General features: G+C 33.8%; 1 protein-coding gene across 13 annotated transcripts in view; it reads left to right on the top strand.

Annotated features, from left to right (window-relative positions):
• Window positions 1-15,099, top strand: part of TMEM232 (transmembrane protein 232) — a 409,022-nt gene that overhangs the window by 150,052 nt on the left and 243,871 nt on the right. For 12 of the 13 annotated variants that reach the window (XM_049871958.1, XM_049871892.1, XM_049871935.1 and 9 more), the window contains one exon: window positions 11,149-11,396. In XM_049871958.1, the coding sequence (XP_049727915.1) occupies window positions 11,149-11,396 (248 nt within the window). Of the gene's footprint in view, window positions 1-11,148; window positions 11,397-14,160; window positions 14,534-15,099 lie in introns of those variants that run through there. The other variant, XM_049871966.1, reaches the window with a different exon arrangement.

Raw genomic sequence — 15,099 nt, 5'->3', positions numbered from 1 at the left:
TGACAATATGAAGAACGGGGCGTCACGATTGGAGGAAGACTCATTAACAACATGCGATATACAGATAGTACAACCTTGCTTGCTGAAAATGAAGAAGACTTGAAGCACTTACTGATGAAGATCAAAGACCACAGCCTATAATATAGATTACATATCTATATAAAGAAAACAAAGATCCTCACGACTGACCAATAAGCAACATCATGATAAACGGAGAAAAGATTAAGGTTGTCAAGGATTTCATTTTACTTGAATCCACAATCAACACTCATGGAAGCAGCAGTCAAGAAATCAAAAAACACATTGCATTGAGAAAATTGGCTGCAAGAGATCTGTTTAAAGTGTTAAAAAGCAAAGATGTCACTGGGAGGACTAAGGTGCACCTGACCCGAATCATGGTATTTTCAATAACTTCATATGCATGTGACAGCTGGACAATAAATAAGGACGACCGAAGAAGAATTGACATCTTTGAACTGTGGTGTTGGTGAAGAATATTCAATATACCATGGACTGCCAGAAGAATGAACAAATCTGTCTTGGAAGAAGTATGCCAGAATGATCCTTAGAAGGAAGGATGGAGAGACTTTGTCTCACTAAACTTTGGACATGTTATTAGGAGGTACCAGTTCCTGGAGAAGGACACCATGCTTGGTAAAGTGGAAGGTCAGTGAAGGAGAGGAAAACCCTCAATAAGATGGATTTATACAGTGGGTGCATCAATGGGATCAAGCATAACAACAATCCTGAGGATGATGCAGGAACGGACAGTGTTTTGTTCTGTTGTACATAGGGTACTATGAGGCAGAACAGACTCCAGGGCACCTAACAACAACAACATATATTACTACACCAGCTTTTTTTGTTTAGTACTTGTATGGTACATATTTTTTAAATAAAGCTTTTATTTTAGAATAGCATCAGATTTACAGAAAAATCGTGAAGTATAGAAAGTTCTTATTTACCCCGCATCAACTTTTCCCTATTACTAATACTTAACATTAATACTGTATATCAGTCACAATTAATGAGCCAATATTGGTGAATTATTGTTAAGTTAAGCACAGGCTTTCTTCAGATTTCTTTTGATTTTACCTAATGCTCTTTCCTGTTCTACGATCCCATCCAGGATACCTACATTACCTTTAGTTATCAAATACCTTAAACTTCTAATTGTAGCAGTTTCTCAGACTTTCTTAGGAGTACTGGTCAGGTATTTTGCAGAATGCCCCTCAGTTGGGATTTTTCTAATGTGTTTCTCATTAGACTGAAGTTATGTCACCATAAGTTAGAACCAACTCTATGGTAACTGGTTTTATGGGTTTGTGTGAGGAAGACTTCAGAGATAAAATGCCATTCTTATGACATCTTTTCAAGGGTATATACTGTCAACTTGATTTATCACTATCAATGTTAGTCTTGATTGCCTGGCTGAGGTACTGTTTGTCATATTTCTCCACTGCACTTTTTTCACCCTTTTCATACTGTACTCTGTAGAAGGAAGTCAGTGTGTGTAGCCCACATTTAAGGAGTGGGAAGTTATATTTCTCCCCTGTAAGGGCAGAATTTCTACATAAATTATTTGAAATTCTTCTCCACCGAAATACTTGTCATTTCCCTCCCATTTGATTGATTGATTAATTAATTGATTGATTTTTATTTATGTAATTGTGATCTTCTTATATATTAAGTTATAATCCAACATTATTTTATTTAATTTTTTGCTAAAATTGTTCCATCTTTGGCCATTACGAGTTCTTTGTTGGCTTTTGTTCTCTTTCACAAAGCACATCATTGTGTTTGTATTTGTTTTGAGCAATTTCTTACTTTTTGGGACTACAAACTGATGCATGGTATGTATATTTTCCACACAATTAGCTTTCTGACATTCTGTATCCTTATGTTTATTCTTAATTTTTTATCGAAACATAACACAAATAGGAGGAAAGCTCCACAAATTAAAAGTATACAGCTCTATGAGTTATTACAAAGTGAATACAATCTTGTAATCCAGGTAAAGTAATAAAGTGTTGTGAATGTTTTACAAAAATATTATGAAGACTCAGACATTCCCTTTATACCCCCTTCTAATCAGCATCTCCTCCTTCTCCTTAAAGCTAGCCACTTACCCTGACTTCTGACATTATTGATTATTGTTGCCTATGTAAATGAATGCATGCAGTATGTAGTATTTGTCTGGCTTATTTCAATCAACAGGAGTCCCTGGGTGGCACAAATGGTAAGGCCCTTGACTACTAGCCAGGAGGTTGGCAGTTCGAACTCACCCATGGTGCTTTGGAAGACAGGCCTAGAGGCTTCCAAAAGATCACAGCCTTAAAAACCCTATGAAGCAGCCTTTACTCTGCGCACATGGGGTCACCATGAGTTGGAATCAACTCAACGGCAACTGACAACAGCAACATTTCAATTAACATAATGTTTGTTAGATTCATCAATGTCGTTATAGCTGTACTTTTATTTTCATTGCTGTGTAGAATACTATTATATGAATATAACACAATTTATGTATTGTATTGTTGATAGACATGCAAGATACTATTCTTCCTTAAAAATCTTGGAAAATTCACAAGCGAAGCTATTTGGCTGCAGATATTTCTTTGCGGAAACGTTTCTAATTAAGGATTTTTTTAAATAGCTATCTTTCTAGGCTTTTTTTTTTTTCTTGCATCAATTTTAATAAGGATGCTTTCCTCTAAGAATTTTTCCATTTAATCTATATTTTCAAAATTATTTTCTAAAGTTGCTCATAATATCCTATGATATATTTAATGTCTTTAAAATTTGCCGTGATTTCCTCTCCTTCATTCCTGACCTCTTATTTTTTGCCTTTGTTTTCTTTTTAGTCTATCATGCCAAAGATTTATGAACTTCTTAGTCTTTCAAAAACCAACTTTCAGATCTCTTAATAACCTATATTATGTTTTTGCTAGTGCCTTAATATCTGATATTAGTTTTATTATTTTTCTCTGCTAATTTTCTTGCATGTAATGTGTTACTCCTTTTCTAAAATTATTGAAATGTAGTTCTTGTCATTGATTTGTAACATTTTTCTTTTCTTATGTATGATTTTGAAAATGATTAATTTTCCTCTGCATATAATTTTAAGCATATCCTGAGAGTTTTTATAAATAGTATTTTAATTATCATTCAGTTCAAAATATTTTTAAATTGCTTCTACTAATTTATGAAGCTGGTGTTATGTTTATGCTTTTTATTTATGTTTTAATTCTATAATCAGTGGACATACTCTCATCATTGTGAAATGTTCTTCTTTCTAAAAAGTCTACCTTTTCTGTTATGAATATAACCACACTAGCTTTCTTTTGATTAGTGATTCTTTTGATTAGTGTTTGCATGGATGTCTATTTTCATTTTTATTTCAAGATGTCTGGATCCATATATGTATATCTCTTAGAGAAGCAGTGTTCTTTTTTTAAAACCTGAAAAATATTGTCTTTAAATTAGATTCTTTTTTTCTATTACATTTAATATTTTTACAATTGTTTGTATTTATTTCTACATCATCTTATTTACCCTTCTGTTTGTACCACCTGGTCTTTGTTCTTTTAATTCTTATTATTTGCCTTATTTTAGAAAGTTTTTTTTTTTTTTTTATTTTATCAGTCCACCCCATCCTCTTCATTTGTTTGGTGGTTATACTTTCTTTTATTGTCTACCCCAGATACTGCAACATGAATCTTTGAATTATCAGATTCTAGTGGAGAGAAATTTTACTTTATCTTAGATCATAAAATAGTCTTAAAATATTTTAACTCTATTTATTTCTCCTTACTTAAACAATCTTTTTGTTAAGTATTTTAATTGGTGTGTGTATCTGAATGTGTTCGTGTGTATGTGTGTGTGTCTTTACAGATATCAGTATATTATATTCTTTTATACACTCTATATTCCTTTAGATTTATCCACATATTTACATTCGTCTGTGCTTATCTTTCTGTCTTGAATCCCTCACCTTTCATGTGGGATTATTTTTCTTCTACTTGAAGAAAACCCTTTTGTATTGTTTTTTGTAAATGTCTGTTGGTGGTAAATTCTTTCAGCTTTCATTTCTTTGAAAATGTTTTTTGTCAATTTAATTTTGAAGGATAGTTTATTGGCTAAGAAATCTGTGTTGTAATAAGTAAGATGTAAAGTGAAATGTCTAATCAATTACTCTGTTTATTTTCCTGGGAAATGTTTCTTCTTACATCATTTTTATGCATCTGGCCTAGTCTTTCAGTTGAATATTAGTTGGTGTATTCCTAATTTTAAATAGTATATTAACACATCTGTACAAGGTTCAGAAGTGAAAATGTCTAAGTAACTGCCTTAAGTTCTTCATACTTAATTATTCAGAAGACCAAAGGGATTAGAATCTATGCAGGTCTCAGTTATTCCCTCTGTCTCCTTTCTATACTCTTTGTTACTCTTTTCTTCGTTACTCTTATATGATCTTCTGACTTTCCTGAGTTCCACAGCTGAGACTCATTCCCTTCCAGGCCTAATTTCTCTTAGTAAAAGTACACTCATATTCATTTAAGATTTTAAAAGCTGCCTTCTTATAGGAGTTAATAATTATGAAGGAGAATAGGTTAAACAACTAAACACCACATACAAAAATAAGACAAACCAAAATGATTTCAATGAATGAGAACATTATTCTCTAGGTGTAATATTTTTGATCAAATATTTTTGAATTTGTTAAAATTATATTTTCTTATCTGGAATGCTCAGAATGCTTTCTACAGATAAGTCATCTTCCCAGATGTGTTTAATTTTATATTGAAACAAGAGCATGATAAACTTGGGTTTCTTTTCTTTTCTTTCATTCTTTGCTTTTTTGGCATTATCGTGACAAAATATATTTACAGTGTTAAAGCTCCAAAATTTTTTTTTATACACATCCTTAGTTTTCCTTAATAAATTTTTTAATTCCAAAATTCCACTGTAGCAATTTATATTATTGGCCTGTGACACTTCTTTGGGCAATAAGTTCTGTGATATAATGTAGATAGAAGCTTTCTGTCATAAGTGGTAAAAACTCTGTGTTTAGGTGCTGCTTCCCTGCTCTGTGTGAATAGAGGACATCTAAAAACACCTATACGGTGAAGACTTGTGCCACAGATGCTTTCATCGAAAACAAAATATCTATTTCACTCTTATTTCAGTTAACACAAATGACTATGTTTATAGACTAACCTTTATTCTTTCTTATCTTTCCTAACATCTTACTCCCAGAACCTTTCCTCATATAAGAAAATAGTCATATTACCTACTCACAGTAGGACATAGTTTTCATCCTAAACTACTGTACAGATTTGAATATGCTTGAATGTTTATGGAATTAAGAAATTTTCTCTTTATGCTTTAAAAATAAATTGTACTTCATATGGTAAACTATTAAATAAAATTTTATATTCTGTACCTCAATTTAACTTCAGGACTGGTAAATCCATTACCAGCTACATTATGTACTCTCGTATCTTATATTTTTATTCATAATAATATTCTATCATCTACCATCCCTGTTATTTCTGTTCATAAAATTGGATGCTTAGTGGAGTTTGGAGGAGAGGTGTGATACTTAACAAGCATATTTGAAATGAAAAACAATTCTGAATAGATCTCTAAATGTGAGCCCTTCATTTAACAAATTCAGTATAAACCCAACTGTTGCCTGGTATTTGGGAAAGAAATCAAAAACTGTCATATACTCACAGTGGCATAATAAACAAATGTTAATTGATGTGCTTTGTTTGAAATACTTCCAGGGAGACTTGCAATGAGCAAGGATTTTCTATATAGGCAATTCAGCAGCATATGTTGGCACATCTAGGAAAAGTCATCATGTATAAGTGCTTTTTGCCATCTGGTATGTGACCTAAAATATCAGAAAGAAATATGTACAGCTGAAATGAATATGTGACTTTATTCAGAGTACCTTTGACTCATTAGGTAAAGCACTTTGTGGTTAACATTTCATGGTGAGATCTTTAAAATAATATTTGTTTTTATTCTTAAATGATATTTCCATACTCCTAAAGTACTCTGTAGAGCAGGAAAATAGAACAACACTATTAGTCTCTGTTCTCTCAGCGCCTATCTCTCTCCTCCTACACACATGGCTTTTTTGAAATAAACGCAGACTCTGCGTGTGGGAAGGGTGGTGTATTTTTGGAAGAGTACAATCCTTTAAATACTTATCAAGAACGTATTGATGTCACAGACACGCAGTTTTCAATGGAGAGAAATGTTATTTTTAGAGCCTTTACAATGTGCCAGCCATTGTGCTAAGTATCTTACATTGTCGCATCATCACCATCTATACTGATGGGGAATCTAAGTTGAAAAGGGATTAAAATAAGTCCCTGCTGGTAGATGTACCTATGAGTAAGCTTAACCCAAAGGCTATTTCCACTAGACCGTGCTCTCCCCAAAATTAAATATAAAAAAGAAATTGGCATTTGTTGAAGAACTTTTATGTGCCAGACACTCTGCTAGAATATACATTCAATTTTCTTTTTTAATCTTTACAATAACCGTGTGAATGGGGGTATTATTGTCACTTATTTTAGAGATACAGATGCATTCTCAGAGAGGTTATGTCACTTGGAGTAGATCACACAACTACCAGTATTCCTATCTAGTCCTTTACTTAATGTGCTATACCAGTGCTTCTTAAACTTTAATGTGCTTACAGGGGTAGGGCTGGAGATTGTGCATTTCAGACATGCTTCCAAGCAAAAGATGATCTGAGAATTACTATTTGGGGAGGAAGGAAGTACACGTGATGCCACATTTGTGAGACTTCATAACCCCTGCAGGAAATAATCTTTTGATTCACTAATGTTTAAACTTTAATAGGAAAATATTTTTTTCAAAGTAATCTCCAGTGATGAGGTTGCATATGGACTGGTGGAGAGATCTAAATGGAGAGAGAGAGAGAGAAAAAGAAAGAAGAAAAAAGAATTTGCTACAAACTATGCTGCAATGGCATAAAATCCATTTCTTTCCCCCATTTCTCTCATATCAAGAATAGCGTGAGCTAGTTCAAATGTTGGGATGTTTGCTACGTTTCTGTAATTAATGAAGGAAAAATTCAGAACTCTGAAGACTTTTTTTTTTTTTGTATTGTTACAACATTCTAATTCCTTGGGAAGTTTTCTTTTATGCTAATTTATCCATCTTTTTCCTGCCAACCTACACCCATGATTATTTTTCCTATCTTTAAGCCTAATGTAAAGACAAAAGGATGGGCATATGGCCCTGTATGTGGTCAGAATATGTGTGAGAGAGGAATATTCTTCAAGAATAACACTTTTCCAATATTAATACTAAATCAGTAAAATTAACACACATTAAAAAATTGTCATTTGGTTCTACTTTGGTGAATCGTGTCTGGGGTCTTGAAAGCCTGTGAGTGGCCATCTAGGACACTCCACTGATCTCACCCCTTTGGGAGCAAGGAAGAATGAAGAAAACTACAGATACAAGGAAAGATTAGTCCAAAGGACTAATGGACCACATCTACCATGAACTCCACCAGACTGAGTCCAGTACAACTAGATGGTGCCTGGCTACCACCATTGACTGCTCTGACAGGGATCACCATAGAGGATCCCGGACAGAACTGGAGAAAAATGTAGAACAAAATTCTAACTCAAAAAGAAAGACCAGACTTGCTGCCTGACAGAGACTGGAGAAACCCTGAGAGTGTGGCCCCCAGACACCCTTTCAGCTCAGTTATGAGGTCACTCCTGAGGTTCACCCTTTCAGCCAAAGATTGAACAGACCCATGGATTAAAGGGGTGCACAAGTCCTGGGGCAGGGACTGGAAGGCAGGAGGGAATAGGAAAGCTGGTAATAGGGAACCTAGGGTTGAGAAGGGAGAGTGTTGACATGTTGTGGGGTTGTTGATCAATATCATAGAATAATGTGTGTACTAATGTCATAGAATAATGTGTGTACTAATTATTTGATGAGACACTAGTTCGGTAAACCTTCATCTAAGGTTCAATAAAAGAAAAAGTTTAAAAAGATGTCATTTGGTTCTTGATAAAAAAATAAATATCAAGTTTCAATAACACCATTAACAAAGAAAATCCAGAATTTTATAGCCTATGCAGGCATTGCTAAGAAATAGGGACACATCATTAAAATTTAAATATATAAATAACGGTTAAAGATGGAATTTAAGGTATGTCTGTTGGCAGACTAAATGGTAGTAAATTCAGTAATTTGGAATCTATTTTAAAGAGATGGTCGTTAATATTTTGTGTAGGTCTGCTTCCAAGAAGGATAGACATATATTTGTGTATTTTTGCCACTTAAGTCTCTGAATTCTGACATACTATAATAATGGCTCTAGAAACTCTGGTGGCATAGTGGTTAAGAGCTACGTCCGCTAACCAAAAGGTCGGCAGTTTGAATCCACCAGGTGCTCCTTAGCAACTCTGTGGGGCAGCTGTGCTCTGTCCTATAGGGTTGCTATGAGTCGGAATCAAGTCGACGGCAATGAGTTTGATTTTTTTTTTTTTTTTGGTATAATAATGGCTTTAAGAGAAAAGGAAAACTAGTTAAAAGGGGTGACTATAGAAGTATAGTCATGATCCCATTTGATAAATTGCTAATATAAAAGGAGCAATTTAACAAAATTGTTCTCTTCATGGCAGAGGTTGAGTCAAGTTTTCTCTAGGTTGAAGAAGGAAGATGCTTCAGAGACTAAAACAGTTGTACTCTGTCTTAGGGAGGATCTGAAAGAAGCTTCTCACTCTCAGCTAGGCAGATCACCCTATGGGGTTTAAATTAGTGCTCACATAATATGAAAGGTGTTCATTTTTGTCCCCATATCACAAATGAAAAATAAGACAGAACAAAGCTAAACACAAAACATAGACTTGGAGAGGTTGACTAAATTCCCCAAATTTGCATTCTTAGCTAGCAAGTGGAAGAGCCAGATCTGATTTCAGAGCTTTCGAACTGCAAAGTTCCTTTCTTTCCTACCCACTTCTTTCAGGGAAACAAACAAGCAAACAGCAAACAAATAAACCCTTTTATAGGTAAGACAAGTCTGCCTTTGAGGCATTTCCATAACTCAGATGCCCTGGACATCAGTAAGGGAGGGACAGTTTCAACAAGAGACAGATCTTGAAATGTGTAAGTGCCCTCATTGTCCTAATTGAGAGAGCTGGTACCTGGATCTATCAGTGTAGGAGGGACTCCTGCAAGGAGTATAGCCAAAGAAGGCGTGATGAAAAGAACATCAAGATTCCGTAATGCAAGGCATGCTACCTCTGGTAACAAGGCATTTAACCAAAAAGTATATCATGAGTACAGTTATTTGTCTTTGGCCATTCATTCACTCATTCATTTATTCACTTATCACTGTTTTACTAATTAAAAAGCTCATAGTAATAGCTTATATGTGAGCAATACTATATGTTGCTATGATTTTGAAGTATCTTTTCTTATGAATAAATAACCTAGGGGAGGTAAGCAGAATAAACAATAAAGGTAGTGTGATTACCATTTTACAGATGAAGCTGCAAATTTAAAATATTAAGTGATGTTTTCAAAGTCACAACAGCCAGCCAGAGACAAAATTTGTTTTTTTTGTTCCAAACTGAATCCTCTTTCCATGATTTCTACCTAGTTAATAAGTAAGATATGCAACTGGGAACAGTATAAACATTATACTGATGTCAACATCCAGAGGTAATTAAAAAATATTTTAAGAATGAATTAATGTATTTCAATGAAGGCTAGGTATAAAGTGCTTATTTTTCTGAAATAGAAAAAATATGTATATTAGAATCTCTTTTTCCTCAATTTCAGTGTTGATTTTTCTGTCATGAAAGCTATTTTGAGTCAACATTTTAGAGTATTTTTTGTGTGTGTGCTTACATGTTTGCATGATTTTTGCTTTATCCTTTTTATGGGTTTTTTTTTTTTTTTTTTGCACATTATTCTTTCCCACTCTCTGTGGCTTTCACAGTAATCTACATTTACCTACCTGCCTTCTGCTGTTTTCCTCATTGCTTCAACCCTTGATTTTTTTTCAATCTGTGCATAAGATTGTTCTAATTTTTCCACTGTAATTTTGTCTAGAAAATGCAATCATCAATCTTTAAGCAGTAATTTCATTAAGCCACGCCTGATCTTGGAATCCTAAAGAGATTAAGCTTGACATTCATATGCAGAAAAACATTTTCCTTTCCTTTATTTTCTACCTTAGGATTGGTAGGCATATAAAATGAATCCTGAGTGACTGGTAATGAGCAGCATGAAGATTGATAATATTCAATAAAAAATGTAAAAACTTAAAGGAAGCATCATCCAACTTATAAGAAGGAGAGTTCCTAATATGAACATATTATGACCAAAAAAATTAATAACATTACATTTTGAAACTTACAGCTTCATTTATTATTATGGGTTCCAGCCAAGGAAATATGCCTGTAGCCATTTCGAAGGAAGAAATAATTAAAAATCAGTCCTGGGCATTGTAACATAAATAGAAAAATTCAGAAAATAGCTCTTTCCAACAGACTGCTTAAAATTGTGGTTTTTTTTTTTTTGGTTAGTTTTTTTTTTCTTTTGGTCTTAGGACACACTCAATTTAATCTAAATCTAAATCCTAGAAAATCTTCAGGTTAAACTAAACACAAAGCCCTTGTTTGTTTTCCACTTAGCACAAATGTTCCATAGAAATGTTCTGTTGACTTCAAGGGAAATGTAGATGGTAGACAGAGAAATGAAAATCTGAGTCAATAAAACATGTATGTTACTTCAACTGATTGTCTCATTTCTTGTTAAATAAATTCTATAGATGCTTATTAAATTACGGCTTGGGAAAGATACCAAATTAAGAATAGAAATTGTAATCTTAAATTCTCAAAATTTTAAGGCAGGATTCATTAATGCTTAATTGTTTCTTCCATTATGGTTAGGATTTTTTAGATCTTTGTGAGACCTAATGTTTTCCTAAAAAAGCTATTTGTATTTAACTGGAAGAGTGAAAAGTTAGAGAAAATAACAACATACATTTTATCTTTTATTGAATTTTAGTTCATTTTTTTTCACACTGAATTCTATTTAAACTGGTTCCTTTTTCTTTTCTTTCCACAGGCTGAGTTAAATGACCCAACTGATCCTTTCACTAGTTATGGTACAAAAGTTCCACCAAATGTTGGGGATGAAACTTTGTCCAAGTATATAGGATGGAGAATTGCCAACACACTTTCCAAACTATTCTTTCCCTCCATTGATGCCTGTGCCGTTCCTTTGAAGAAACTATCGATAAAACAAGTTCAAAGGAAATATCCTAAGAAAAAGGAGGATCCTATGAAGAAGCGAGTTCTACATTTCACTGTAAGGTAAGCTGAAGCACTATTCAAAGTCGTTCTGCTATTCGAATACATTACATTTCAAAATCACAGAAACCATGTAGAATCATGTGCCACATTATTTAACTCAGCTTCTCTTCTTCAGTTGAAATCTTGACTCTACCACCTCCTAAATAGTCCATCATGAGTGAGTTACTTTCTTCTAAGAAACAGTTTCATCATGTTTAAAATAGGTATTATTATATAATACAAGTCAGTGTTATGGAATTCTTTTGTGGGAAGTGCAATAGACTAAAAATAGAAGCTGTATCATTAAATTTTCAAAATTTCAGGTCTGTATTCATTTAAAAAAAATTTTTTTTATTCATTTTATATACATGTGTACACACACTATATATATATATGCATATGTGTGTATGCATGTAATGCGTCTAACTCAATATCTTGAACATAGACGTTCAATAAGTGGTAATGATGGCAATGATTATTAAATTTTATGTTTAACCTCCCCCATAAATGTCTTTATATCTGCTTCTAAGGCCTTGGAAAACTCTTGCACTTAGGAAAGATTTATTTAAGTGAATCGTTTTCAAATTTATTTTGCCATTTCTTCAATAGTAGATTCATTTTAGACACTCCTAAGATTGCTATTACTATTTTAGCATAATTAGATATTTTCTATACTGTCAGCCTTTGACAGATTAAAAATTAGGTGAAGAATCACTCTGTTGACATATAACACAGGCCCTGTTCTATATGTTTAGATCCTTTGGTAAAGATTTGAGACAGAAACTTTTGATTTATTCTTTAATCCAAGTCATTTAAAAAGTCTATTGTGTTATGCTTTTTTCCTGTTTAATTCTGACAAATTCACAATGCAGTCAGCTTTCTCCTATATTTTTAACAATTTATTTCTTGATATGTGTTGATGCTCTGTTGATCAGTATATTCTCAGAAGACTGTAACTGATAGTTTAATTCTTTTTTTGATTTTGTCATTCCTGATTTCTTTTCACTGATTGTTGATACTCTTGATTTCTTTTTTGTTGATTGTACCTTCAACATCTTGTCCATCTCATAAGTTGCATCTGTCTAGCTTTGCCTTATTTTCTTTTAAAAATCTAATATAGTCTTTTAGCTCTATTTTCTAACTCATATATTTTTGTTCTTGTCTGTATGAACCTGTCACTTCTTTTTTTTGGTTTTCTAAGTTTTTGAAGCAGATGCCAAATCATTTAGGACATTTTCTTCCTCAGCCTATTTCTAAATTATTATTTAAGTTCCAAAATCATGGGGCTGCTGCTGCTCAAATGCAGACTTTCTTGGAGATGTGATAATTGGGTGAAACAAGGCCAAGTAAACAGGCTCTTCTTTTGCTCACACAGTCAATAGAAAACTAGACACATATTTGAGAAGAATGTTGACATAATTTTAAGCACTTTTCCCCAATTCTAAAACAGATGATGGAAATATGTAGATTTTAGTTTAATGATCACAGAGCCTAGACTTCAAGCAGTATCATGTGCACGAATACATATTACAAAAATATTCTTCAACATATATTGTACATATTTGTAAAATTAAGCCATGATCAAGGTTTAGTGAAAATGATAGCTTTACATGTCATGGATATTGAGGTTTACTTAAGAAACTCCAAATGTATTCTGTGTATTCTCAAGAACCACACACATGGAAGAAAAATCAATCTGGGGCTACAGTAAAAATATTAAACAGGTCTACTTTGCTTTTCCACCATAAAAAGTTAAGGAAACAACAGAAAGAAACCAGGAAGGTAGGAGAAACTGATATGAACAAAAGGAGATTAAAGAAACAGGCCAGAGAAAGGGTGAATAGTTGGTAAAAAGGCAGAGGAGGTAGGTGGACAAAGAGGAGAAAAGAGAGAAAGAAGAGGAGACATATTGGGAATGGTTGGGACCCACCCCCAAGGAAAAAAAAAAAGAATAGCAAAAAGGAGAAAGAAAATTATAAGGAGGAAGAAAGATGAAAGAGACCAAAATGAAAGGGAGAAGATATAAGCAAGGAGAGAGACATACTGAAAATGAAAGATACAAATAGAGGGGTGTGCACAAGGTATGAGAGAAGTGGAAGAGAATATGCAAAGTCACAGAAGAATGAGACAAAAGAGGAAAGGAATAAGGTTAAGATGCAAAGAGTCCTCTGGGTTTTGAGGGACTAGTAAATTAAACTTCTTATCAGAGCCTACAGCTCACTAAGTAAATGACAATCATTCATCATTGGCCATTGGAAAAAATGTTATCTGCGTATCCATTTCTTCATAGTTCATTACAGGCTCCATCAATGAAATATGGAGCATCTCTGCCCCAAATGAGAGAGCCACAGCAGCACAGCAGCTGTGAGAACCACATTAGCAGGAGTACGTCAGTGTTGCACAGCTCCAGGGGCAGCATTCACTCTGTAGTGTATGTGAAGAGTGGCCACTGGAGTTGTGCATATTACCAGCTCCAGTCAGGGATAAACTAATCTGGGTAGAACAGAGGGGAGTAGAATAGGGCTGCAGCGCCATGATATCAAGACAAAGGCTAGATCAGGCCTGGTTGAACAGTTCCTGCTGCTTCTTAGTGGCATGGAATATACCTAATTTTTGTTTCCATTGTTGAAAAGCAAATTTACATCTAAGTTATGCATTGAAAGATGCATATGATCACTACACATTAACTTCAGGAAACTCTAATTCCATTTGCTTGATTCTCCAGCTAATCAACAGTCCCACAGCTTGCTCCTTTGGTTAATTCTTCACCTCCTCCCACTTCCAGGCCTACAGACAAGAATTAATAGAGCTACTGAAAACCTGGGTGTGCTGAAGCCCCACAGGTATAAGTACAAAGGCATAATTTAAAGCCCACAGTGTGCTCAGCTCATTTTGCCCCGAAAGGTGTTCATATATGGTGTCATATCCCAATTCCTCATCTGGTTCTTAGAAATCGGTATTTTATGTTTTCAACAAATAGCAAGTTAAAGACAGCTAGAAAGTCTCCTACAGAAGACAAGGCAGTTTTAAAAGGTAGCAGGACAGGAAACTTAAGATTATATGTTTCTTTATTGTCTTGGAGCACTAAAACATACTTCAGTGTGAAAATCTGAAAATTTACTAGTTAAGAAAAAAAGGGACTTCCTTATAGAGGAAACATCTGCCATATCTCATGACTTATAATTTCTTCCAAAAATATTTTTCATCCCTCTGTTTTTAGCTTATAAATTCTTTAAAAGTAGGGATTCTGTGTTTTGTATGTTCATAAACATATATTTTGCTCTGAATGACTTACAGATTTGACTTCTCTCCTTGATACAATTTTTCAACAAAAATTGATCATTTTGCTTCTGTCTATTGAATATTTTTTCCTTTGCTTTAAGTTATTTGGGCATGCTATTAGATGCGTGCTCTTTCTGCCCCTCGGTATTTCTTAAAAAAGAAAAAGAAAAAAAAGAATGATTCTTTACTATATCATAAAAGCAGCAGCCTAAAAACCAGGCCTATAATATTTCTACTTCAAAGCATAGTATTTCCCTCTTCTCTCTTTGTCAATAGAACTATCTTAAGCTTACCTTCAGGCTGAGAATTCAAAACTCTGAAGACCAAATTTTCAGAAGCCAGTTCCTACGTCTGCGCTTTTTTTGCATGTGAGGTTTTTTGTAAATGCATTTTCTAAGCTTATGTCTTGAATCCTTAAAACTCAGAAAAAATTAACTTTTAT

This window comes from Elephas maximus, chromosome 2, assembly GCF_024166365.1.
Source record: "Elephas maximus indicus isolate mEleMax1 chromosome 2, mEleMax1 primary haplotype, whole genome shotgun sequence".
NCBI classification, from domain to species: Eukaryota; Metazoa; Chordata; class Mammalia; order Proboscidea; family Elephantidae; genus Elephas; species Elephas maximus.
This window is presented reverse-complemented; position numbering and strand designations above follow the sequence as displayed.